The sequence below is a fragment of the Carassius auratus genome, chromosome 10 (genome assembly GCF_003368295.1).
Source record: "Carassius auratus strain Wakin chromosome 10, ASM336829v1, whole genome shotgun sequence".
In the NCBI taxonomy this organism is placed as follows: Eukaryota; Metazoa; Chordata; class Actinopteri; order Cypriniformes; family Cyprinidae; genus Carassius; species Carassius auratus.
Window position 1 is genome coordinate 119,509 of NC_039252.1, and position 27,904 is coordinate 147,412.

Genomic DNA, 27,904 nt, shown 5'->3' on the forward strand with positions numbered 1-27,904 from the left:
TCAGTCTCTTGACTGTGTTACCAATATTGGCACTGTAATAATAATCACAACCACGCAAACTAACAGAATGATGGCTGCAAGCATTTTACAAATTTTGTTTCTCTTTATTTCAGCTGCTTTCTTCTTGAGCAGTGAATCATAACCAGGGGTGTAGAGATCTTCCAGCCAGAAGCTCAGCTCTTTTGGGTCCTCCTGAAAGACACAAAATCAGCTTGGACAGACATCTCTTAAATGAAAAGCCACAATTTCATTCACTGATCAGCAAAAACACTAAAAACGACTGAAAGGGGACATTAACACCTGCCATTGCAGTGGGCCATATTAGGCAGCAAAGGAAAAGTAAGTTTTTGAATTTCATGTGTTGTAATGAAACAAATTGGGCAAGCAGAAGGTTGTGAGGGATAGCTGAATGAATGGGTCAGAGCATCTCCAAAAAGTCTTAGAACCCACATAGAACACGATATTGGGCTGAATGTGGCCTTAACTCAATTCCTGGAGGGCCACAGCTCTGCAGAGTTAAGCTCCAAATCACACCTGCTTTTAAGTGTCTAGTGATCCTGCAGACCTTGATTAGTTGGATCAGATTTGATTGTTTTTTGTTTAGTTTTTTGTCTAAAAAGTTTTTCATGATAAGCATTTTAAGCATTTTGAGTTCTTTTTTATGCTTTGCTGTGTTTTTGTCTCAAAATTTGCATATTTGTCTTTTTCTTTTCTTTTTTTGGGATGGACATCTGCATGGACTTCCATAACTGAAAACAGAGCCTTTCATTGGAATTAATCTATATTGCCGTGTTTGCTGGAAAGACTGTACTGCAACATTCATGTGGACGATGTGTTCACTGATTCCTTTAAATTGCTTTTCTTGTGTTTAAAAGGAAAAGACTTGTTATTTTTGAACAGGTTGCTGTTGGTTGATTTGATTGCCCTGCCATATCTGGACACTCCAATACCAGCCCAGTTCCATAGTGAGGTAAATATGTGAATATTGAGTTGCGACTTTTGTGACTCTCACTCAGGTATATTGATTGACTTGAGAAAGAGAATCTGAAGTAAAATGTAATACATTCTGTCAGTTAAACTGAATATCATTTGAACATATTGCGGGAACTGCTACCTTGATGTTTGGTTGATTTTACTATCATAGCAGAGGGCACAGAGACAAAAACATTTGTTAAATGAAACTGTATATATACTTATATATATAATTTCTCATCAGTGTATTCCAGTAAAGTGAGACAAGAGTTTATATGTGTTCTTTATTTCCCACTATTCTTTGTGTTTATTGAAGATTGGAAAACTAAACCCAAATATAAATAAGTACTGGAATCAGGAGTGAGGACCTAGATCCTGTCATTTTACTAGTTGTCCAAGATATTGCAGAAGAGAAACATACGTCTGCATTGTAGTAAAACGTTCTGCTACTTTAACATTGTGATATGCTTTAAATGTTTGATATTTATATATTTTATTTTAAGCAAGTAGTGTTACGTAACACTGAGACAGGATGTAATCGCAAGGCGTGTTTATTAACCAAGCTCAAAAGTCAGGAAGTCACAGTAAATACAGGGCAACACAGGGGCGGACACAAGGCAGATGGCACGGTGACACAGGGACCTTGGTGGGCAACGATGATAGTGCTGCTTCGGTGATGATCCCTCGAATCCCGGAGAGTGCGCAATCCTCGTGAAGGTGAACGAATAATCCAGAGAAGCGTGAAGATCCAAGACGACGACGACACAGGAAGACTCAGGCAGGAACTAGGACACCGGAAACAGGTACGGGAGCACACCAGGGAGAAACAACGATCTGACAACATGAAACACCAGTTACTGAACTTATATAGGCCACAAACAATTGAAACCAGCTGGCGCTGCTGATCATCGATGATCAGTGACCACGCCCATAGACACACACATAACACGATAGACGAGAGAGAGAGAGAGAGTGAATTCATGAACCGTGACAGTGCCCCCTCCCCTACGAACGCCTCCTGGCGTTCCCTGACGGTCTTACCTGACGATTGTAATCATCGATCAGAGAGTGATCCAGAATGTCTCTAGCAGGAACCAAACTTCTCTCCTCAGGACCGTAACCCTCCCAGTCCACCAGGTACTGAAATCCGCATCCCCTCCTTCTCGAGTCCAGAATACGGTTAACCAAATAAGTGGGTTCCCCATCTACGAGACGCGGCGGGGGAGGAACCGGGACAGGCGGATTAATAGGTGCCCATAACACGGGCTTGATCTTAGAGACATGGAAGGCAGGGTGAATTCTCCTGTACGTGGGAGGAAGTTTGAGGCGGACTGCCCCCGGACTAATGATCTTGGTGACAGGAAACGGGCCAATAAATTTGGGAGCAAGCTTATTAGAGACAGAGCGGAGAGGAATGTTCTTAGTAGAAAGCCACACTTTTTGACCAATGACGTATACGGGAGGCTTAGACCGGTGGCGATCGGCCTTGGCCTTGGCGCGCGCCCCCACTTGGAGAAGAGTCTCACGGGCTCTAGTCCAAGTGTGGTGACACCTCTGGACGAAGGCGTGAGCGGAGGGGATGAAACCCCGAAGAGAGACTAACCGTCACCCCTAATAATCTACAGAACTCTTGCCAAAATTTGGACACAAATTGGGGACCCCTGTCGGAGACCACGTCCATCGGGAGGCCATGTAAACGAAAGATGTGATCTATGACAGTAACCGGTGTCTCCTTGGCTGACGGTAATTTGGGCAAGGCAATAAAATGAGCCGCCTTCGAGAACCGGTCCACGACCATCAAAACGACAGTCTTGCCCTGGGAGGGCGGGAGGGCGGTAACAAAATCTAGAGCGATGTGGGACCAGGGTCTCGAAGGGACTGACAGCGGTTGTAGTAACCCATCAGGGGGTCGGTTGGACGTCTTACCAGTGGCACAAACAGAGCAAGCCAAAACAAAACTACGGATATCACGAGCCATTAACGGCCACCAGAATCGTTGCTTAACCAAAAAATTGGTACGATTAACTCCTGGATGACAGACTATATTGGAGCAATGACCCCACTGAATGACTTCAAACCGATACTCCTCAGGCACAAATAACCGGTTCGGTGGGCAATCGGGCGGAGGCGTTACCCCTTCTAAGGCCTTCATGACCTTCGATTCGACCTCCCATCTGAGAGTGGAGATCACTAATGTCTCGGGTAAAATACACTCGGGAGTGGACGGGCGTTCGGAATGGTCAAAAATGCGAGATAAAGAATCGGGTTTGATGTTTTTGGAACCCGGGCGGTACGAAAGAGAGAAGTCAAAACGGCCGAAAAAAAGTGCCCACCGAGCCTGCCTAGAATTGAGTCTTTTAGCAGTTCTAATATATTCTAAGTTCTTATGATTGGTCCAAACGATAAAAGGTACCCCTGACCCATCTAGCCAGTGCCCCCATTCCTCCAGTGCTAACTTGACTGCCAACAACTCTCTGTTACCAATGTCCTAATTGCGTACGGCAGGAGATAAACGATGAGAAAAGAACGCGCAAGGGTGAATCTTATCGTCTGTGGGAGAACAGAGGCAACAAGGATGGGAGCCGAAACGAAGCGACTCTTAAGTTTGGCAAATACAGCCTCTGCTGTATCAGACCACCTGAACGTCGTTCTGGGGGAGGTCAAGGCGGTCAGAGGAGCGACTAGTTGGCTGAAGTTACGAATAAAATGTCGATAAAAATTGGCGAATCCCAGAAACCTCTGTAGGGCCTTACGGGAATCTGGACTTGGCCAATCTATCACAGCCTTAACCTTGTCAGGATCCATACGCACTCCCTCAGACGAGACGATGTACCCCAAAAAGGGGACAGACTGTGCATGAAAAACGCATTTCTCCGCCTTGACAAAAAGCCCATTCTCTAGCAACCTCTGAAGCACTTGTCTGACGTGCTGAACGTGTTCCTGGAGAGAAGAGGAAAAGATCAATATGTCATCCAGGTAAACATATATGAATTGATCAACCATATCTCTCAGCACGTCATTGACGAGTGCTTGGAAGACCGGGGGCGAGTTTGAAAGCCCCAAGGGCATGACCAAGTATTCAAAGTGCCCTCTGTGGGTATTAAATGCGGTCTTGCATTCATCTCCCTTCCTTATGCGAACCAAATGATAAGCGTTACGTAAATCCAATTTTGTGAAGATGGATGCTCCCTGCAACCGTTCGAAAGCAGAAGACATCAACAGTAACGGGTAAGTATTCTTTACCGTGATGTTGTTCAACCCTCGATAATCAATGCACAGTCGCAGAGACCCATCCTTCTTCCCCACAAAAAAGAACCCCGCCCCCGCTGGAGATGAGGAAGGTCTAATGAATTTGGATGCTAGAGAATCAGAATATTTCTCCATAGAACAGAAAGTTAATATAACTTGCCCTTAGGCGGAGACTCACCTGGAACTAAATCTATGGCACAGTCATAGGGACGATGAGGAGGAAGAGAAGCAGCACGAGACTTACTGAACACTTCTCTAAGGTCCTGGTACTCCCTAGGCACGTTAGACAAATTCACCATCTCCTCCTGGAACACAGACACAGGTACAGACGAACACGCAGACACTAGACAAGACTTATGACAATCGTTACTCCACATGGAGATGGAACTGTGCCCCCAATCAACTCTGGGATTATGACGTGTGAACCAAGGATGTCCTAGAACAATGGGTGCCAGGGGTGAATGCATGAGGAGGAATGTTATAGTCTCAGTGTGGTTACCAGACGTGATGAGGGTGATGGGTTCAGTGGTATGAGTAATGTTAGGAAGTTGTTGTCCATTGAGAGCACTGACAGAAATCTGGTGTGTGAGGGGGGTGATAGGAACGTGATCAATAAAATTACCTTCCGCCCCTGAATCCAGTAAAGCCCGGTTGTCATGAGTGTTGGTTGCCCACCTTAGTCTTACCGGAAGGAGAGTAGCTGATGATGGTGAGGATGAGGTCTTCCCGGTGGAGATCCCACCCGATAGTAGCCTCATTGTTACTATCGGGCTTGGTCTTTTAACGGGCACGAGTGAACGAAGTGCCCCCCCCCCCGCAGTACAAGCAAAGTCTTTGGGACCTTCGCCGTTCCCTCTCCTCCCGGGAAAGCCGAGCTCTCCCCACCTGCATGGGCTCCGGGTCGTGAGAGGAACTGACCGTATCCAGGACTTCAGGACGTCTGGTCTCCATACCGCGAACTGGAAGGTCTTGTTGGAAACGGCCCATCTTGCTAAGGCGAGCATCCACTCGAAGTGCTAATTCGATAAGTCCATCGAGACTAGTGGGAAGGTCCAGCATGTATATCTCCCTCTGGATACAGTCAGCCAACCCATGCAGGAATCTGTCCCACTGCGCCTCCTCGTTCCATCGGCACTCTGCAGCCAGGGTGCGGAACTGGATGGAATATTCCGACACCGAACCGTGACCTTGGCGGAGATCAGCGAGTAGTCTGGCCACCTCCCTACCCACCGCCACCCGATCGAAAACCTTCCTCATCTCCTCGGAGAGTGCCTGGAAGGAGGCGCAGCATGGGTCTTGGTTCTCCCACACAGCCGTTCCCCAGAGAGCCGCCCTTCCGGACACCTGCGTCACAAGCGCTTGGACCGCCCTCCCTGTGATAGACATGTTCTCCTCCTGAGTGTCCATCCTTGCGATACTTCGGGCTGCAAACTCGTTCCATGTGGAAGCGCCTGCTACATCCATAATGTGGTCAGATCGTTCTGTTACGTAACGAAGAGACAGGATGTAATCGCAAGGCGTGTTTATTAACCAAGCTCAAAAGTCAGGAAGTCACAGTAAATACAGGGCAACACAGGGGCGGACACAAGGCAGATGGCACGGTGACACAGGGACCTTGGTGGGCAACGATGATGGGGCTGCTTCGGTGATGATCCCTCGAATCCCGGTGAGTGCGCAATCCTCGTGAAGGTGAACGAATAATCCAGAGTAGCGTGAAGATCCAAGACAATGACGACACAGGAAGACTCAGGCAGGAACTAGGACACAGGAAACAGGTACGGGAGCACACCAGGGAGAAACAACGATCTGACAACATGAAACACCAGTTACTGAACTTATATAGGCCACAAACAATTGAAACCAGCTGGCGCTGCTGATCATCGCTGATCAGTGACCACGCCCATAGACACACACATAACAACACGATAGACGAGAGAGAGAGAGTGAATTCATGAACCGTGACAAGTAGTGATCATTTGAGAAGGCTAAATTGATCAAATGTCACCGTCTGCTGCTATCCGCTTGGTTGTCATTGAATTTGACCTGTTAGCCAGCACCCCCCATTATGGGACTCACAGCTAAAGGTGCTCTACCTAACTTAAAATTGTAACAGTTTCTGAAAGAAGTTTGATGAAAGAAGACCCTTTGGGCTTTACTTTTGATCAACCAGATTTTATAATGCTCAAAAATATTAAAAGTTATAGAGAATCAGGAGATGAACAATGAGTGAGTGGTTTGGACGGAAAAGATCAAAACCTGTCTCTTGTTTCAGTAATTGGCGTGGAGAGAGTATATAATGCCAGGAGAAACAGGACTGCTGACGTGTGCCTGAACCAGAAGGAGCAACCCGGAAGTGTTTTGCGATAGTGTGTATTGATGTCAGAGTAAAAGTCACCAGTGGTGTTACTTTATTTGTTAATAAACAAATAAACATTTAATAAACATTTTATTAAATGTGGCCATGATTTAGCTACATCACTGAAACTGGAAAGAATGGTTGGATTAATAAAACATCCTCACATTTAAACTCAAGTTCTCTCATTATAATCAACAAAGTGCACACGATAAAAAAAGATCTTCATTATTTGACAACTTCAGTGATTTTAAAGAGAGCCACCTTGACTTGCTTTTATACAATTTAAGTAAAATATTGAAATGCAGGAGTGAATACTATTCCTTAAAATATCAAAATGCAAGATTTGCTTGGCTCACATGATGCTGACTGCGACGCACAACCTTTATTCTTATTTGTTCAGATATTTTTTCTTAATTACAAATCTTGTTTGGTTTTATTTTCTTTAATTGCATTTTAAAAATAATTAACTTCGTAATGCACATGCAAAATGTGAAACAGCAATCTTATTCACAGTCTATAACATTTTATAATTATTTGTACAATAATATCTAACTTAACCTGCTTTGTATCTGTTTATTATTTAATACAAAAAAAGATTTATTTAAACAAGTTTATGAGAGTCATGCATCTATTTATTCTTGATCAAGAACAACTAATGATTAATGATTTGGAGTGACATGGCATTAGATCACTTTAATCAATTTACAGGTTATATATAATGGCATCTGTCTCAGTTGTAGACTTGTGAAGATTTATTTTTAATGCAGATCCCATACTGTAACCTAAAATAAATGTGCTCTACTACTGTTCATATTCAAGTAAATATTTTTTTGCCGTAACAATAATTAATAATTAAATATAAACCAATGCACGATAATATTAACGTCTTAATGTCATTATTAGCCCTTTATGGATTCAGTCTTATATGTATTATATGTAGCTTAATGTGAATATAAAGTATCAGTTTCGGACACAGCAAAGCTAAACTGAACCTGCTTTTAGAGCTTTGCATTTCAGCCCGAGCGCAACATGTTCACGCAGATAGAGATGGCAGAAAGCGCATACGGTTTTCTCTATTTGGTTATCACTTAACACCTTTTCGGTCAAGGATCGTTGACGGCCCCAGATTATTGCTGTTTCACTTTCACAGCTTTGTTAAATAATTTGTTAAATAAATCTCTTGACAAACTGTGCAATCAGTAGAAAGATTAAAGACTCTAGTTTCGATATTTGAGCACTTAATAAACAATGTTGTTAAAACATTGCTGCAGTAACAGTAATTTAGTAATTTATGTCAGGAGTGCAAAATAATAAATCTGTATTATGCCAAATTTTGAAAGTTGAGTTTTCGTTTAGGTTTTATAGGCTTATGGGTAAATTTGGCCACGCCCCTTTTAAAAACGACCAACATGTGTCAAATTTATGAAAAAAGGCCCCCTAGCCCCAAATTTAGAGTGACTTTTTTATTTTGCTTTACCCAAGGATTCCAGAAATGTAACATTTTTGATTCTCCGACAAACGGTTTAGGATTTATTAGCAAAAACGCATTTTTGATCACTCTAGTGCCCCCCATAGGCCGATTGGGCTGGGTCTTTGTACCTGAGTAGTGAGCCAGACTACTACCTTTTGACCAAGGTTCAGCTCTCTAGGCCTTACGGTTTGGTCTGCCTGTTCAGTTTTAGGGAATAATAATAATATTAATAATAAATATAGCTGCAAGCAGCGATTACTGGGGTTCAAGCATTATCAGGGCTTAAAAAGTGTTATGGTTTTAAGGTCTAGGCCAAGCTGGATGTATGGCTGGATGTATGGATGTATGGACAGTAGAGCACATTTAAAACAGAGAATAGGCAAACACACAACCACACACACAGAAATGAAATGGTTAAACTATTCACCATTAAAGGATTCCTTTTTCACAGGAGACGCAAGTAACTTTACCTCCAGACTGTGACCTTTACTGGTGTATCTAATATAATTTTAACCTCACTGAGGAACTCAATGCGAGGGCTAATTACGTGATTGATGGTTGTTCATGTCTATGCAATTTAACGTATTGCTGTAAACTTGGGATTCCTGCAACTTCTATGAATGTGTGAGTGCGTGCATTTATGTGTTAGATTAGTTTATATGTCTTAGATTTATCTAATAAAGCCTTATTCATATTGAAAAGAGAAGTTTCTTGTGTTTTGTGCTTACAAGTTAATGTCTTAAACTGCCGATCTTGTTACTGTGCTAATTGATAGTGTTTCACTATAGTTTGGATATTAATATCCAGCGCAGATTTGATGTTAAACGGCTCGTTCACTGAATCTCAGGGCATCTCAGTGACCAGCCGTGAAACAGTGATTCTGTTCAAATTCCCTTTAAAATCTTAAATGATTCCCTTTGAGCTAAATTGACCTGTTTCCATTACAAGTTCTTACTAGAACCAGGAACTATGACCATATTAGCCCGGTCCTGTCAACACTGCACTGGCTCCCTATCAAACATCATATAGATTTTAAAATATTGCTTATTACTTATAAAGCCCTGAATGGTTTAACACCTCAGTATTTGAATAAGCTCCTTTTACATTTTAATCCTCTACGTCCGCTACGTTCACAAAACTCAGGCAATTTGATAATACCTAGAATATCAAAATCAACTGCGGGCAGCAGATCATTTTCCTATTTGGTGCCTAAACTCTGGAATAACCTACCTAACATTGTTCGGGAGGCAGACACACTCTTGCAGTTTAAATCTAGATTAAAGACCCATCTCTTTAACCTTGCTTACACATAACATACTAATATGCTTTTAATATCCAAATCCGTCAAAGCATTAATTAGGTAAACCGGAACCGGAAACACTTCCCATAACACCCTATGTACTTGCTACATCATTAGAAGAATGGCATCTACGCTAATATTTGTCTGTTTCTCTCTTATTCTGAGGTCACCGTAGCCACCAGATCCAGTCTGTATCCAGATCAGAGGGTCACTGCAGTCACCCGGATTCCATTACGTATCCAGACCAGATGGTGGATCAGCACCTAGAAAGGACCTCTACTGCCCTGAAAGACAGCGGAGACCAGGACAACTAGAGCCCCAGATACAGATCCCCTGTAAAGACCATGTCTCAGAGGACCACCAGGACAAGACCACAGGAAACAGATGATTCTTCTGCACAATCTGACTTTGCTGCAGCCTGGAATTGAACTACTGGTTTCGTCTGGTCAGAGGAGAACTGGCCCCCCGACTGAGCCTGGTTTCTCCCAAGGTTTTTTTCTCCATTCTGTCACCGATGGAGTTTCGGTTCCTTGCCGCTGTCGCCTCTGGCTTGCTTAGTTGGGGTCACTTCATCTAAAGCGATATCGTTGACTTGATTGCAAATAGATGCACAGACACTATTTAACTGAACAGAGATGACATCACTGAATTCAATGATGAACTGCCTTTAACTATCATTTTGCATTATTGACACACTGTTTTCCTAATGAATGTTGTTCAGTTGCTTTGACGCAATGTATTTTGTTTAAAGCGCTATATAAATAAAGGTGACTTGACTTGACTTGAATATTGACCTGTCCTTTAATTGCAAAAAACAGATGTCTTAATTATAGGACCTAAAAACTCTGCATGTAATAACCTATAACAATGTCTAAGACTCGATAGCTGCTCTGTCAATTTTTCATCATAAGTTAGGAACCTAGGTGTGCTATTTAATGGCAATCTCTCCTTACAAAGACACATTTTTAGTATTTGTAAAACTGTGTTTTTCCATCTAAAAAAATTATCTAAATTCTGACCTGTGCTCCTTTCTCATCGGAGCAGCTACATCAGCTGCCTCTGTCACAATGATTCCCACATTTAAAGTGATTGAAAGTGTCACCTACAGGAACACAGGAGACGGAAGATCCAAGTGCAGTGTGAGTTTAATAGGGATATCCAAAATCAGAGTCAAAACAAGCTGGGGTCGTAACCAAACATCAATCCAAAACAGAAAAAAAGACAGCGTGACATTACCCCCTCCTCCACGGAGCAGCTACTAGATGCTCCACCCGAAACCAAGAAGAGACCAAGGAACACAGAAACCAGGAGGGAGGTGGAGCGGCAGAGGACCAGTGGGAAGGATGGAGGGCCAGATAAAATGGGGAAACAAAGACAAGGAACCCAGGAGGGAGGTGGACCGGTGGAAGATCAGGCGGAGGGACAGAGGGCCAGGTCCATAGATGGAAACAGAGAGAAAGACAAAGACAAGGAACCCAGGAGGGAGGTGGACTGGCGGAGGATCAGGGGGAGGGACGGAGGGCCAGGTCCATAGATGGAAACAGAGAGAAGAGGAGCAAAAACAAAAATCAACAACAAAACAACAACAAAACATAAGTCCAGGAAGGACATGACGTTCAGTCCCCAGGGCATCCGTGCAGTTGACACGGAAGCCCACCAGGGCGGCGCAGAAGACCACCACAGTGGGATCGATGACATGGTTAGGCAAGTCTGAAACAGAGAACATGAACAAGTTAAGGGTGGCCTCCGTGGCCACGACAGGATCAGTCGAGCGCTCAGAGAGTTCGGCTGAGACGTGGAGAGGCTCTGGTAGTTCAGCAGAGGTGTGGGGAGGCTCTGGTAGTTCAGGGGAGACGTGGAGAGGCTCTGGTAGTTCCACAGAGATGTCTAGGGACTCTGGTAATTCCATGGTGTTTAGACTTTGCCCATGAAGAACACTGGTGACTGGACTCTGCCCATGAAGATCATTGGTGACTTGCCTTTGTCCATGAAGATCACCGATGACTTGACTTGACTCCGGAGTGTTAACGGTAACTTGCCCTGACTCTGGAGTGTCAACAGTGACTTGACTTGACTCTGGAGTGTCAACGGTGACTAGCTCTGACTCTGGAAGGTCAACGGTGACTAGCCATGACTCTGGAAGGTCAATGGTGACTAGCCCTGACTCTGGAAGGTCAACAGTGACTAGCCCTGACTCTGGAAGGTCAACGGTGACTAGCCCTGTGCAGAGGCGCTGGATAAGCAGTCATCTTGTGCCATGACTCTGGACCGGCGGTCATCTTGGGCTGTGGCGCTGGGCCAGCGGCCATTTTGGGCAATGACGCTGGGCTGGCGGCTATCTTGTGCAGTGGCGCTGGGCTGGCGGTCCTCCTGTCTGTAGACCCCGGTCTAGAATCGGCCATCCCACCGGGAGAGACAGGTGTGGCTGGGGTATTCCAAGGCGACCGATGTTGTAAATAAAAAACAAACTCCCAGAAATTATAGGCGTCCAACTTGCTCCATTTCAAGTCTAGGAAGCGGTTCATCCAGCCCGGTGTTGAACATATTCTTTAGGGCCGCATCATTTTATCCAAAACCATCTGCTAGGGTCCAGAAAATTTGTGCTATAGCACCCACCTCAATCCCCTTTTGGCGGAGAGTGGTCAATTTCATATATCTTGCCCTTTGTTCAATCATACTGGTTGGGGAACGGGTATGAAGTCCCACACCGCCGGATCTCTACATGATGGAGTCCTTCTGTCACATACGGGAACACAGGAGATGGAAGATCCAAGTGCAGTGTGAGTTTAATAGGGTTATCCAAAATCAGAGTCAAAACAAGCCGGGGTCGTAATCAAACATCAGTCAAAAAACGAAATAAACAAACAAACAAACAAACAAACAGGAACAGGAACTCGAAGACTAGGAGTGCGGGGAAACTTGGTGACGGAAAGTAAAGGACTCCATGAAGACAAACAGGAAAGGACTGGTTAATATAGGGAGGATAATAACTAACAAGTGAAGACACCTGAGTGCAATTAACAGGAGTGCAATTACTGTGATGAAGGGACAAGGCTTTGTGGTAATTGTAGTGCCTACGGTGAGGTGCCTATGGGGAAGTGAGACCACTAGTGGAGACTCAGGGAAACAGAGACGAGACAGCGTGACAGAAAGATGGTCTTCTTAAGAATACGAAAGTTATGTTCAAACTCGACTTAAAGACATTTTAGAGACTTTTTAAAGACTTTCTCCTCTCCTCAAATTTGTTGTTGTGTATTGGTGCATCGTACCTTTTTTACTGAATGCTACTACTTCTGTTCCGTTAAGTATTTCTTCAGGTTGTATGCTTCCCCCTCGTGCCGCTGCTAGGTATGCTTCCCTCTTCAAATATTTGTTATAAGCATTTTAAGCAACACGCTTGTTGCATATCCTCGATTGCCTAACCTGGGGTGATGCTTCCCCCTTAATTCGGCTTAGACACTTAAATTTGGATAATATACAAACTGCCCCCTGTACGTTCAAATTATTGTATAAAATAGCTTAACCCTCTGGAGTCAATTCACGCATATACGCATTATGAGATATTTTTTCCTGATAACCCCTAAAAGAACTTAAATTACCCTTTCAGTTTTGATCTTACAGATAAGAGCAATACATCAATCGGATCTGTAAAGGGTCTACTTTTTTGTATACAAACTTTGTGCATTTATAAAATAAAGATAACAAACAAGGTGTGCTGTCTGCAGCGTTTGTCTGCGGTGATTTTCATTTACAAACATGTCATTAAAATGAACTGCAACTCAGTGAATACTCAACGAAGAGACATAAGACATTGACATGTCTACTTTTCAACTAAACAAGTGCTACCAAAAACAAATATTCTGTGATAAAGTAATCCATATGAAAACAACGCGATGTCCAGTCATTCACGTCTCCCTTCATTATATCTAATGCGACCACGCCCACACGATGAACGTGCTTTTGAGATTATACTGTTTCATTGAAGCGTGCGGCTTGAATACACCTATACAACAGAGAACGAAGCAGCGAGACTGTTCTTCAAGTTTTTTATTTTACTATTTGCTTCGGATGAGAGAAATAATACATAATTCACCCCAATAAGATGTTATGAGGATCACCTCAGGATTTGAGTTTTCCTTTAAAAAAAAAAAGAATGAAGCGCTTTATTCAGCAGAGATCATAAACATGAGTAAGTCTGTTTTTATTTATTGATATACTTTTCTTAGGTTTCACATAATGTGTAAACATTTGACTGGTTAGACTTTTTCCAAACTATAATTCCTGACTAAATAATCAAGTGAAACATTATGAAGTTTTAATAACAACATACACTATACCATACAAAAGCTTGATGTAAATAATATAAATGTAAAAAATAAATGTAACTGTAACAAATGTAACAGACAATTCTGATTTTTCAATTTATCAAAAAAAAAAAAAAAACTTCTCAGCTCTTTTCCACATTAATACTACTACTACTACTACTAATAATAATAATGATAAAAATAAAAATTACGTTTTTATGTTGTTGTTGTTGTTGTTTGTTTGTTTTGTTTTTTTGTTTTTAGAAGATCAATGTCTGACTGGAGCAATGATGCAAAAAATTCAGCTTTAAAAGTCAGCTTTAATTGTTTCTTATAAACTGTTTAACTGCACTCACAAGTGAATATTAAATTATTTTGTGGGATAATTAAATATATTCTAAATAAACTACATACATGAAAATATATACATGGATTTTGTCCTCACATTCTGTCTTTTAACTCTTCCCTCTCAGTCACAAACCTGACTGAACGGCTTATTATGCAGTTCATTATGCAGGCCTTTTGTCTTATGTGTAAATCACAATGATATTCATGATAGTTGACACCTACTCGCATATGACTTTTGACAAAAAGTGTCATAGAAAATTCAAATCAATATATTTTTTTCTGTGAGTGAGTAAACAAGATGATTTTCAGACCATTTAGAAAATAAAATTCTAGGCTACAAGCTCCAGTTCTCAAAAGTCCGGGAATCAATGTTCTGTATGTGTTTTATGGCCTTATTCAAGTAATTAACATTTTTAGTTTTCACTAACCAAGCATTAACATTTTTTTCTCAAAAACACAAACATGTACGCTGCTCACATATTATTATGGCCCAGTTTGTGCTGATTACAGTGATATTAGACTGTAGCCATTTGGATGTTTATAAGGAACTGAAAAAAGCTTATGCCACATTTCCACAGAAAGTACCCGGAACATTTGTACCAGGAACTTTTTTCCCCAGGAACTTTTTTTCCCCCACACCTGTTGCTTTCTGTGTTTCCACCACGGTGTAAAGTACCGGGAGGATTAGGCAAATAGTCTGGTGACGTAGGTCTGCGCGCATTTCTCAATACAAAGTAGCTGATTTTGGACATGCATCCTCTGCAGTTCAGACTTTGTGCATTCGTCTTGGGAGTTTGATGTCTGCGACGATGCAAATCCGGTAATTCTGCAATCAGCAGCGTACTTGATAACTTCAGTCATCTCACCTTGGCTATTGCAAATTTCCTCGCTGTATATTTACAATAAAACGAAATAGGACATTAAATACCACTGCCTCCTTTCGTTTTCATTTAAACATAATAAGAGCTGCAGAAATGTACTTAGTTCAAGGATATGTGTATATATACAGACATTACAATGAAACAAAATATATAAATTTGCCTTTTTCATTTTCAGTTTAACATATAGATAAATTGAATGCAGACCAAAGACTACCTGTTAGATTTACCCAAAACAAATTATATTTTTGTTTAACCAATGAAAGAGACATCAAAGCCAGCAACACATATCAGAAGGTCTAGCCGAGGTGAGGCTGCTCTTGGTGGATACATGAGGACTGAGCTCTCGCTGATCACTCACTGTCTCCGAGATCGGCGAAACACATTTTTAAATAGGTGCTGTCTTTATAAATAAATCACAGATTTGAGTTTTAAACTACATTCCCGTCTGAAATACTTTTACAAGTACATTTCATGACACAATAACAGTAATATTTTGAAAATGATCCTAATAAATAGTGGTTGAACTCAACCAATGCTGTCTGAACTCAACCAATCAGGATGTTTAGCACCCAAGTCCCGCCCCCGAAAGTTCCAAAACTTTGAAAAAGTACCACCTCACCAGCAGGGACTTTCTGAGGGGCATTTTTTTTTTAACAGGAACTTTATTTAGTTCCTGGTTCCTGCGGTGGAAACACACCAAGTACCAGGCCAAAGTACATCTGCTCTGATTGAGCTAATATCAAACAATTGTCAATGTGGTTGAGTCATGAAAGTGTGGAGTGAGAGTGCAAGGCCAGAGGAAGATCTGTATTGGTAGGCTTTTGCCCCCAAACGCAAACCTCAGGAACTTTCGATGAAGAAGGGTGGAGATAAGTGCATCTTTTTGATAGATCGTGACACACCAGTCCTTGGACTTGGCCTGTGCAAGCGTGCTGAACTTCAGTCCCCTGACTGAGCAGTTAAAAAAGCGCAGGTCTAAAAAAGGACAAAACACCTCATCTTTCCTCAGAACAGTGAAGTACCGGCTGTAGGACCCGGACTCTGCATCCCCAGGAGGGAGGGACCACCTCAATGGGCTTCGTCCTCAGAGAGAGTCTACTTCTTTTCCATTACCAGAGCCTGCTTGCGGCCCAACAGAACTGGATTCTGTGGCCTCTCACTACAGTGTGCAGGACCCACTGAGAGACATTTGGCAGTAGTTTTCACATTTGGCAGTAGTTTTCACATTTACACCAGGCTGATCTCTGGTGTAGAAAAACTCACATCAAAATGAAATAATGTAATACAAGCATTGCCTCGGCACACAAACAACATCCATCTCCTCAGAGAAAGATGAATGCTGCAGCAAGCTCTGCAGCGCGGGCTTCCAAGCCTCGAGAACGAGCTCTAGATCCAGTGAACATGGGTGGAGATAGGACGAGCCCTCTCCAACCCGTCCGCCAGATCGTGTGTGATTCCCACAATCACGGTCGCCGCCATGTCTCAGTAGCAGCACGACTGCAACCGCAAGATCGAGAAAAGGAAGCGAGAAAAGCACAATCAGCCCCCTGAGAGCCGACTGTGCAAGCTCCACTCCTCATTAATGCTGCTCATTATAATATTAGGCATAATGTGCTTTTGTAACTGGTGCTTGTGCAGCTGATGCTTGTGCAACTGGCGAGCTCATCGACACCTTCCACATCAATCTCCTTAGAGAAAGAACATCGTGCCCTCTCACCGGGGAGAAAGTACCGCGAACGTGGGCTTCCAAACCCCCAAGAGCGAGCACCAGATCTGGTGGTTAAGGAAGAAGATAGGGACTTGCCTGTCTACATTCCTTCCAGCGGATCAGAAAGCGAAACCCCAGAGCACAACCACCACTCCGCCTCGGCGAATGCGGGGCTTGCACCGCGAGAAACAACCACCAAAGACAGATTCGCAAATAACCTGCTTGATTTATCTCAACTGCTCTGTGTATCTATAAATACACATGAACTATACGAAATGACTGGCAACATGGGCACTGTCTTCTGTAATACATTAGAAGCTGTTTCCCCCATCAAATTGAAAAAAGTTAGAGAAACAATTTACAGTATTAGAGAAAAAATGTATGGTTTAACAGTAACATAATACTCACTCTCTCAAGAAAGAAAATCGTAGTCTGGAGTGCAAATGGAGAAAAAATAACTTGGAGGTTTTTAGAATTGCAGGGACAAACAGTATGTCCAGCTATAGACATGCCCTAAAAACTGCAGAGCTGAGCATATCCACAAACTCAAGCTTCCTAATTCGTCCCACCAAGAGCAGAGACTACATTACCCACACACCTTTGAGTTTTACAAGTGAAAAGCGCATGCGTCGCTTTTGCCGCAGTCAGTAACAACTCAACGTGGCCAGAAAGGATTTGTGAAACGTGCACAGTCGGCTCGGTAAAAATTCAAATACAGTGAACAACACTTAATATGCTTCCCTGGCTTCAGACTCTGAGTACTAATACAACACGGTCAGAATAAGATGACTCGCTGGCTGACACCCCACCAAACCTGAATGAAATCGCTGCAGGTCAGACGCAAGCTAATGAAGCAATGCAGTAGCTCTTTCAGGGCAGGGTGACCCTAATTGTCCCGAAAATTATTCTTAAGCAAAATCTTTAGTAGTTATTGTCTGATAAACATTAAAAACTGTCTGCAGAGGTTGAGTCGTCCTGCAACCAGCCCCCGCCGGCTTCTCATTGGCTGCAGCATCTTTTTTCTAAGTTCTAAAAAAATACTGTAGGCGGCTAGGCACGAATTTAGATATTCATTTATCTAATTAATCTATATGCACAAAGACAATACAACGTTTTTATCCCCTTTTTGTTTTAAAGCCTGATGAAGAGAGTGCAAGATGCTGCAGCTGCAAGGAGGACAGTGATACACCTGTACAGGAGTGATTGACAGTTCGCGGCACTGTGTACAAAAAATAAGTTTAAGTTCATTAGCGTTAGCATTACAGAAAGGTCTGATTTATGCACTGTTACAGTCATTGTTTTTTTTTTTTTTTTTTTTTTTTTTTACATGACATTTGAGTTCATGATTTTAATGTTGTTGTTTCTTGTAGCAGACTAAAGTGTAAAGTGCATTAGCATGGTTTAAATCGTACTTATATGACCGCCATCAGTTCGTAGCAGTGAATGAAGATGTATCATATCGATCACAAGTGCAGTATGGAGTACCTCAAGGCTCAGTACTAGGGCCGCTACTCTTCACGCTTTATATGTTACCCTTGGGAGATATCATCAGGAAACATGGTGTTAGCTTTCACTGTTATGCTGATGATACTCAGCTCCATATTTCCTCGCAGCCCGGTGAAACACACCAATTTGAAAAACTAATGGAATGCAGAGTCGATATAAAAAATTGGAAGATGAGTAATTTCTTACTGCTAAATTCAGAAAAAACAGAGGTGTTAATTATAGGGCCTAAAAACTCTGCTTGTAATAACCTAGAACACTGTCTAAGACTTGATGGTTGCTCTGTCAATTCTTCGTCATCAGTTAGGAACCTAGGTGTGCTACTTGATCGCAATTTTTCCTTAGAAAGCCACGTTTCTAGCATTTGTAAAACTGCATTTTTCCATCTCAAAAATATATCTAAATTACGGCCTATGTTCTCAATGTCAAATGCAGAAATGTTAATCCATGCATTTATGACTTCAAGGTTAGACTATTGTAATGCTTTATTAGGTGGTTGTTCTGCACGCTTAGTAAACAAACTACAGCTGGTCCAAAATGCAGCAGCAAGAGTTCTTACTAGAACCAGGAAGTATGACAATATTAGCCCGGTCCTGTCCACACTGCACTGGCTCCCTATCAAACATCGTATAGATTTTAAAATATTACTTATTACTTATAAAGCCCTGAATGGTTTAGCACCTCAGTATTTTAATGAGCTCCTTTTACATTATACTCCTCTACGTCCGCTACGTTCTCAAAACTCAGGCAATTTGATAATACCTAGAATATCAAAATCAACTGCGGGCGGCAGATCCTTTTCCTATTTGGCACCTAAACTCTGAAATAACCTACCTAACATTGTTCGGGAGGCAGACACACTCAGATCAGATCAGAGGGTCACTGCAGTCGCCCGGATCCAGTACGTATCCAGACCAGATGGTGGATCAGCACCTAGAAAAGACCTCTACTGCCCAGAAAGAGACCAGGACAACTAGAGCCCCAGATACAGATCCCCTGTAAAGACCTTGTCTCAGAGGACAACCAGGACAAGACCACAGGAAACAGATGATTCTTCTGCACAATCTGACTTTGCTGCAGCCTGGAAATTAACTACTGGTTTCGTCTGGACAGAGGAGAACTGGCCCCGCAACTGAGCCTGGTTTCTCCCAAGGTTTTTTTCTCCATTATGTCACCGATGGAGTTTCGGTTCCTTGCCGCTGTCGCCTCTGGCTTGCTTAGTTGGGGTCACTTCATCTATAGCGATATCATTGACTTGATTGCAAATAAATGCACAGACACTATTTAACTGAACAGAGATGACATCACTGAATTCAATGATGAACTGCCTTAACTATCATTTTGCATTATTGAGACACTGTTTTCCAAATGAATGTTGTTCAGTGCTTTGACGCAATGTATTTTGTTTAAAGCACTATATAAATAAAGGTGATTGATTGATTAATGACAGACAGTTGAATACGTGCAAATAATTACTTTGAGTCAATCTTTTGAAATAATAATTTATTTTATTTAACAAAACAAGTGTGGAAACCAATGGTTCACAAACTGGATAGATCTGAGGTGCAGGTTTTGCAAAATCGCTAGCCCGACGTCCCGGGGCTATTGTGTTTTCCAGTCTGGCTCCAAATTATATCACCGTCCTGCCCGGTGTGCTATCTTGAATAGTAATGTAAAATTCCTAACTTGATTTGCGTTGTTCACTCGCTTAAAGGGGTGAAACGGATCATAGTTGATCGTTCGGACTTGTTTCTAAATCTTGCTGATTTAAACGTTTTAAACCATTCGTGCACATTCTGAGCTTGTGCGCACTCATTCAAAGCACTCGCTTAGAGCAGCGTTTCAGACAATGTGCTTAAACAGAACTGATTCCTCTTTCGCAAATCCTTGTTTCTGAACAGTGTTAATTTTGGCAGGCATAGTTTTAGTCTAGTTTTAGTCAAGGAAAAGTCATTGCATTTTTGTCAACATTCAGTCACTACTTTTATTCAATAGTTTTAACCAAACTGTATTTACCAAAATGTATTTTGGTAGCTATTTTATATGGTAGTTTTCAAATTAAAATAATAATGAATTATTCTCTCTTTAGACCAAATCAATTAAGCTTATGAGAAATTTGAATCAAGGACTGAATTTGGAAAAACAACGTACAGAGCTGAAGGCAGAGATTCTCATCCGGATGGGGCTGTTCCCCTTGTGTGCTGCTCAACAATTCAACCAATGGGCCTACGATCAATGGAAGTCATTGAGGACGCAGGCTGCCCAACTCGCCCGACTGGCCCACCTGTGGCTCCTTGTCGGGTCGCCCACCACGGATCAAGTGGCAGAAAAGGTCACAGTGGATTGGTTATGAGCACTGCCCTGCCCGCTGAGACGCACGGTCAGTATGAAGAACCCTCAGGACCTTGTTACCCTGGTCAAAGCAGTTGAGCTGGCGGGAGTGGCGAATGCTCGCAAAGCAGTGGAAAGACCAGCGTGATGGAGCTGCGTCCGCTCGAAGGTGCACCACGACCAGTCAGCAGACCGGCGGTCATAGCCCATCCCACCATGGTGAAGCCTCGACCCGATCAAAAATCATGGTTACCACTCACCAGTGCATTCGGGACCATTGTCACTGGCCAGGCCTGGAGGCTGAAGTGAAACAGTTCTGCCGAAGCTGCCCTACCTGCCAGAAGACAAGTGTCATGCTGTCTAGTCTCTGTTTCCCTGGGTGTCCACTAGTGGGCTCACTTCCCCTTAGGCACTTCACCGTAGGCACTAGAATTCCTCTGGTCTTGTCCTGTCATCACAGTAATTGCACTCCTGTTAATTGCACCAGGTGCAGTCACTTAATTGTCATTAGCCTCCCTATAAATACCAGTCTTTTCCTGTTGTTTGGATGGAGTCCTTACCCTTCATGTATCCAGCATTCTCGTTCCCAGAGATTCTTCCTAGTCTGCTCGTCCTCCGAGTGCTCTCGTTTTTCCGAGTTCCCTTTCCTGTCCCTTTCCTTGTTTGTTTATTTTGGACTTTCTTTTTGGTTTTGACCTTTGCTTGTTTTTGACCACGATTTGGATTATCCCTGAATAAAGACATCTGCAATTGGATCTCTTGCTCTCCCTGTGTCTCTCTGGGTACACGATCATCACAAAAGGACTCCATCACTGAGATCCAGCGGTATGTCTGTTCATATTTCCTCCCCAGTCACAGGGTGGGAGAGAAATGGTTTCGAGGGTACCCGCCTGGTCGTGTTTTGTGGGACCAGGGGAGGTCGCTCAGGAATGAGTGGTCGTGAGGAGGTCCGGCATCATTCTCCACTATGAACGAATGGGAGCCGCCTTCTCACCATTGTGGACCGAGAGGGTAAAGGAGGCGCAAGTCTGCTGAGCCAGCGCCGCTGCACAAGATGGCCGCCAGCTCAGTGCCACTGCGCAGAATAGCCGCCGACCCAGCGCCATTGCACAGGATGGCCGCCAACCCAGCGCCACGAGGCAAGATGGAAGCCAGCCCAACACCACAGCACAAGATGGCCACCAGCCCAGCGACATGAGGCAAGATGGATGCCAGCCCAGCACCACAGCACAAGATAGCCACCAGCCCAGAGCCACTGCGCAGAATGGCCGCCGGCCCAGCACCACTGCCCATGATGGCCACAGGTCCAACGACACTGCACAAGATGGCCGTCAGCCCGGCGCCACGAGGCAAGATGGACGCCAGCACAGCGCCACAGCACAAAGTGGTCATCAGCCCAGCACCACGATGCAAGATGGCCGCCAGCTCAGCGCCAACGCCCAAGATGGCCGTTGAGACATTTTTGGATTATTTCTCCATGCTGTCAAAAATCCTAGAGATTCCCAGGAGTGTTCACGTCATGTCTGCTGATCCAGAGACACGTCTGCTGAGCCAGCACCACAGTACAAGATGGCCACCAACCCAGCGCCATTGCACAAGGTGGCCGCCAGCCCAGAGCCACTGCAGAGGATGGCAGCTACAGTGGGCTTTCCTGAGTTGAGTCAGGTTCCCGTTGACCCTCCAGAGTTGAGTCAGGTTCTGGTTGACCCTCCAGAGTCGAGTCAGGTTCCAGTTGACCCTCCGAAATTGAGTCAGGTTCCAGTTGACTGTCCAGAGTCGAGTCAGGTTCCAGTTGACCATCCTGAGTCGAGTCACGTTCCAGTTGATCGTCCAGAATCAAGTCAGATTCCTGTTGACTTTCCAGAGCCGAGTCAGGTGTCCGTTGACTTTCCAGAGTTGAGTCAGGTTCCGGTTAATCCTCCAGGTGCCCGTGGACCCTCCAGAGTTAGGGCTAGTCACCGTCGACATTCCAGAGTCAGGGTTAGTCACCGTTGACCTTCCAGAGTCAGGGTTAGTCACCGTTGACCTTCCAGAGTCAGGGCTAGTTCCTGTTGACCTTCCAGAGTCGAGTTAGGCGCCCGTTGACTTTCCAGAGTTGAGTCAGGTTCCGGTTGACCCTCCAAAGTCGAGTCAGATGCTCGTGGACCCTTCAGAGTCGAATCAGGTGCTCGTGGACCCTCCAGAGTCAGGGCTAGTCACCTTTGACCTTCCAGAGACAACACTAGTCACTGGTGATCTTCACGGACAGAGTCAAGTCACTGGAGATTTTCAAAGACAGAGTCAAGTCACTGGTGATCTTCAAGGACAGAGTCAAATCACCGGTGATCTTCAGGGACAGAGTCAAGTCACCGGTGATCTTCAAGGACCGAGTCAAGTCACCGGGGTTCTTCATGGGAGAATTCAAGTCACCAGTGATCTTCATGAACAAAGGCAAGTCACCAGTGATCTTAATGAACAAAGGCAAGTCACCATTGATCGCCATGAACAGAGGCAAGTGACCAGTGATCTCCATGAACAAAGTCAAGTCACCATTGATCTCCATGAACAAAGGCAAGTCACCATTGATTTTCATGAACAAATACAAGTCACCAATGATTTTCATGAACAAATGCAAGTCACCAATAATCTTCATGAGCAGAGTCAAGTCAGCATTGATCTTCTGGAACCCAGTAGAAACACCATGGGAGTACCAGCGTCTCATCATTTCTATCGGAACCTCTCCATGTCTCTGCTGAACTACTAGAGTCTCCCCTCGGCTCTGCAGAACTTCCAGAGTCTCGTCACGTCTCAGTCGAACTCTCTGAGCACCCGATTGATCCTGTTGTGGCCACGGAGGCTACCCGTAACTTGTTCATGGTTTTTTTTTTTCAGACTTGCCCAACCAGACTTGTCCTCCTGTCCATTCGACCACACGGATGTGGTGGTCTTCTGCTCCGCCCTGGGGGGCGTCTGTTCTGACCGTACGGATGTGGTGGTTTTCTGCTCCACCCTGGGGGGCATCTGGTTCAGCCGCATGGATGTGGTGATCTTGTGCTCCGCCCTGGGAGACGCCTGCTATAACCGCACGGATGTGGTGGTCCCTCCCCCTGGTCCTCTGCCGCTCCACCTCCCTCCTGGTCTCTTTGTGTTTTTGGTCTTCCCTTGGGTTCAGGTTGAGCATCTGGCAGCTGCTCTGTGGAGGAGGGGGTAATGTCACGCTGTCTAGTCTCTGTTTCCCTGGGTGTCCACTAGTGGGCTCACTTCCCCTTAGGCACTTCACCGTAGGCACTAGAATTCCTCTAGTCTTGTCCTGTCATCACAGTAATTGCACTCCTGTTAATTGCACCAGGTGCAGTCACTTTATTGTCATTAGCCTCCCTACAAATACCAGTCTTTTCCTGTTGTTTGGATGGAGTCCTTACCCTTCATGTATCCAGCATTCTCATTCCCCGAGATTCTTCCTAGTCTGCTCGTCCTCCGAGTCCTCTCATTTTTTCCGAGTTCCCTTTCCTGTCCCTTTCCTTGTTTGTTTATTTTGGACTGTCTTTTTGGTTTTGACCTTTGCTTGTTTTTGACCACGATTTGGATTATCCCTGAATAAAGACATCGGCAATTGGATCACTCGCTCTCCCTGTGTCTCTCTGGGTACACGATCGTCACAACAAGTATCCCGGTTCCAAACCAGCATCGCCCCGGAAACAACACCTGTGCATGATGAGTGGCGCAACTGGAGCTCATTTCTGCTAGCTACAAAAGCCAGCAGAAGAGCCTTGAAAGGCGAGTTCCTCCGCAGCTCCAGAACACACTAACCTACCAGATTGTTTGCTCAATCACAGACTCAGGCGGCACCCCAAGAGGACGATATTCACCACAGCTCCGTACCCCAAGAGCACACAGTGGAAGCCTGCACCTGTCACCTTAGCATGTGATCAGCTGTGTGTCTGTTAATAAATCACCCTCCGGGTCACTTACCAGCAGTATCGAGTATGTGTTCTATGAAGCCATGGAACATCAGCCTAACATCATAGGCCAAAAATAGGAAACTAATGCAGGAAGTTCCTACCTAACCTCAATCAGGTAGAGAGATGGTGGTTACAGGGGAATTAGGAAGGGGAAGATAAGGCAGATGTTAAACCCTCTGAAGAGAAATTAGTAGATCCTCATGTATCTCTCTAATCCGGATGAGAGGGCTGACACCTTTTCTTGATCACATCTCTTATCTTGCCTAACACCCTTTGATCCGCAATTCCTTTCCCCCCCTACCTGTATGTGGGGGAGGAGCATGAACCATGGCACTAGCCTTCTGTGCCCGTTTATGATGCTCAGATCGAGACGGGCCAGAACCCCTTGGTTTGTATGGGCTCAGACCTGGACCTTCATGGAACAAAGGATTTGAAGGCCGCTGAGTAAGCCTCTGCCTCCATGAACCTCTTAACCACCTTCTTGAAAGAGGTATTGAAAAGTTTGAAAGGTGAAATGTATCCTAAAAGGGTTACAATTTGAGAGAAGATGCCTCCCCCATGGAGAGATAGGAGGACAGCTTCTCTTCAACAGGTGGCATCTTTTCATAACCATTCGCACACCCCCCCTTGACACTGGCTTAACTAGTATGCTGGAATCTGTGGATACAGGATTACAATTTATTTTATTTTTTATATGCGTTTATTTGAGACACATGCGATATAATCCATTTGTCAAACAACTGCAGACAGACCCACACTATACATTTCCTATATAAACAAAAATAAATTACTGTTAGGAAGAAATTTCCCATCAGATCCTTTCCATGTTCTCACCACAATGTAAAGTGCAGCATTCAAACACGCACCGTCCAACTGCTAGATTACCACAGAAATAAAGCGTGAGGGAAAATGCTGCCACGAATGAATTGCTATTTCATAAAAGGGTGAATGCACTCATGCAAATGCTGTCTACAAACTCGGGTAATGGTAAAATACTCTCATCCCCCTCAGTAGTCCCGCAAATGCATCATAATGAGTGCAGCAGAGCGCATCCAACTCCAACTCAAGAGCTGAATCAGCTTGCTCTTCACTACACACACCCACAACACGCGAGCCGTGTGAACTGCAGGTATCAGATCAAAGCCTTTGGCGAGAAACACGCTGTATGCTTCAAACAAGAAAGTCAATGTAGACAAAGAAGAGGATGATATGTTCTCCCAGGGCCTATTTATACTATAGTTACACTGGTAGTGACGTCATGGGCTGTCGCCTCCAGCCTCCAGATTTGATGGTCATCATTGTATCAATAACACAGTTACTGTCTTTAAATAAAGAATCAGTGTTTGTGACATATTTTTTCTAAGCAGTTGTAATTTTTTTTTTTTTTTTGCATTCACAATAAGTGTAGTAAAATTCCAATATTACATGGATTTGAAAAAAAAATAATTTTTATACATGTTTTCAACAGATTTTTTTATAGATATATTTTATATATCTATTTTATATATATATATATATATATATATATATATATTTTATCTTTATATTTTATTTCACAATACATTGTCATGTGTTTGTGCCCATCACTTCTTGTAGCGGTTTTTAAGGACCATTCCAGCATCTCACTTTTATTGGATTATCAATATATTTGGATTGTATATACACCGGTGGAAACTTTTACATTGGAATTCACAGCACGCTGGATTTCTTAAGGACTGTTTTATGTAATTCAGATGGACTCCATGCTTTTAATAGCCTCAGTTATTCTAGTTTTATTGTGTTGTTTTAAGTTCCTTGTGAATGGTGTAAATACAATTTTAGTTCTTCTTTTGTCGTTGTCTCATCTTTTTAGAACACTCATTTTACCCTTACACAGTTTAATCTGACCCAATTCTAAACCCATGTAATTTGACCAATGAAGCCGATTGTTACAAAATTGTAACAATCTGATGATATTCAAATTGCAATATCCATTGTGTGTTTGTCCTTGCCCGCTTTGGGCTAATGCAATACCTTCATGTAGTCAGCCAGCTGACCATGTGCAGTGTGTCTGTCATAGTCCTGAATGGTCCAGGATGGCTTGGACTTGTTCTCCTCTATGTCAGTGATGTTGATGTGAGAGAAGAGAGGGTTCTGCTTGATCTTTGGTTTCAGGGTTTGAGGAGTGATGTGTTTCTCCAGCTCTCTGTCTTCAAACACATCACTGTCTGCTGATAGCTTTCCTTCCATTTCTTTCTCCCTTCCCTACACAACAAAGACAGATTCATGAAGAGAGTATTTCAGTAAAAGGTTAATTCTCTATCAAGTGTGAAACAAATTTATCATAGCCCCTAGCTTTAACACTAATTAATCACACTTGGGACAGCTAATGAAGGTATTCTGGGTTGCTAGAAACTTCAGGATCAGGTCAGATCAGGTTAGAGCTAAACTCTGCAGGAAGTGGCCCTTTGTAAACCATATTATTGAGTGCATTCAAATCCATAATGTGCATTAATAATGTGTACAACTTTAAACTCAAAAGAATTTGAAATCTTTAGGCACCCCACAATTCAATCTGATTCCCTTCTTTGGAACCGTGATCCAGTTCCTAAAAATTCCAAAGCTGTTACTGTATTAGTACTTTTTACTTGTCCTTTTACTCAAGTCATTTTGAAAATGAATAGACCTATTTTTTTTATTATTTTAATATTATGCAATATTTTATTGGGGTATCTGTACTTTACATATTATTATAGCGACTATTTGCGTATAATTGTTCATTAGTAGTTATTTCATAGTTACATTTCTGGAACCTTAACTAGTAGATAATTAATAGTAGTTCAGGTGTGACAGAATACATTAGTTATTGATTAACTAACTGTTACACAGCACAATCATAACATTGTGTTACATACTGATTAGTTAACACATCTTCCTTAGTAATTAACATTAGTGAGTTAATGTGTTAATGAAAAATTACCTGTTAGTTCTTCAATAATTCCTTATTAGTTATGCAGTAAGTAAGAAACAGTATTCTAAAGTGTAACCAGTTAATTACACAGCCCTGATATCAGCCGAATGAAGACAATATTTAAAACAGCACCTAAAGTCAAAAGAATGTCAACTTTCTTAGTAATAATCAAGGTACTCCTTGACAAATTTAAAAAGTTGTGGGGGAAAAAAAATATTTAAAAATTAAAAATTGTTAAATAAACAATGAATCCCAAAGACTATAAATTCTGCTCCAGTACAAAGCTGTAAACCATTTTCTCTTTTGATCAAGGAAAAGTTTTCCACGAAAAGAAGCTGCATGAAGGTTTACAACAGGGAAGATGTCTGTCTAGGAACACTCTCTCATCCACCTTCATTCTGAGGGTTTCTGCAGCAGCTCGAGTCTGTAATAACAGAGTTTACCTGCAAGTACATCTTGTTCTGCCACTGTCTTTGTCCAGACAATACGGCACCAATCTGGAACATCCCATGTGTAGCCGGCAACATTCCCACATCCAGCTGAAGGAATTTCTCTGGATGATTGTTGTTTGGCAGGACAGCTATGTCCAT

The 27,904-nt window shown here is 43.2% G+C and overlaps 1 protein-coding gene across 1 annotated transcript; it reads right to left on the reverse strand.

Annotated features, from left to right (window-relative positions):
- minar2 (membrane integral NOTCH2 associated receptor 2) lies at positions 1 to 27,904 on the reverse strand. The gene is made up of 3 exons (XM_026273002.1): positions 27,758 to 27,904; positions 26,378 to 26,608; positions 1 to 189 (listed from the first exon to the last, which is right to left on the reverse strand). The coding sequence occupies exons 1-3, from the start codon at positions 27,902 to 27,904 to the stop codon at positions 1 to 3; spliced, it is 567 nt and encodes a 188-aa protein (XP_026128787.1).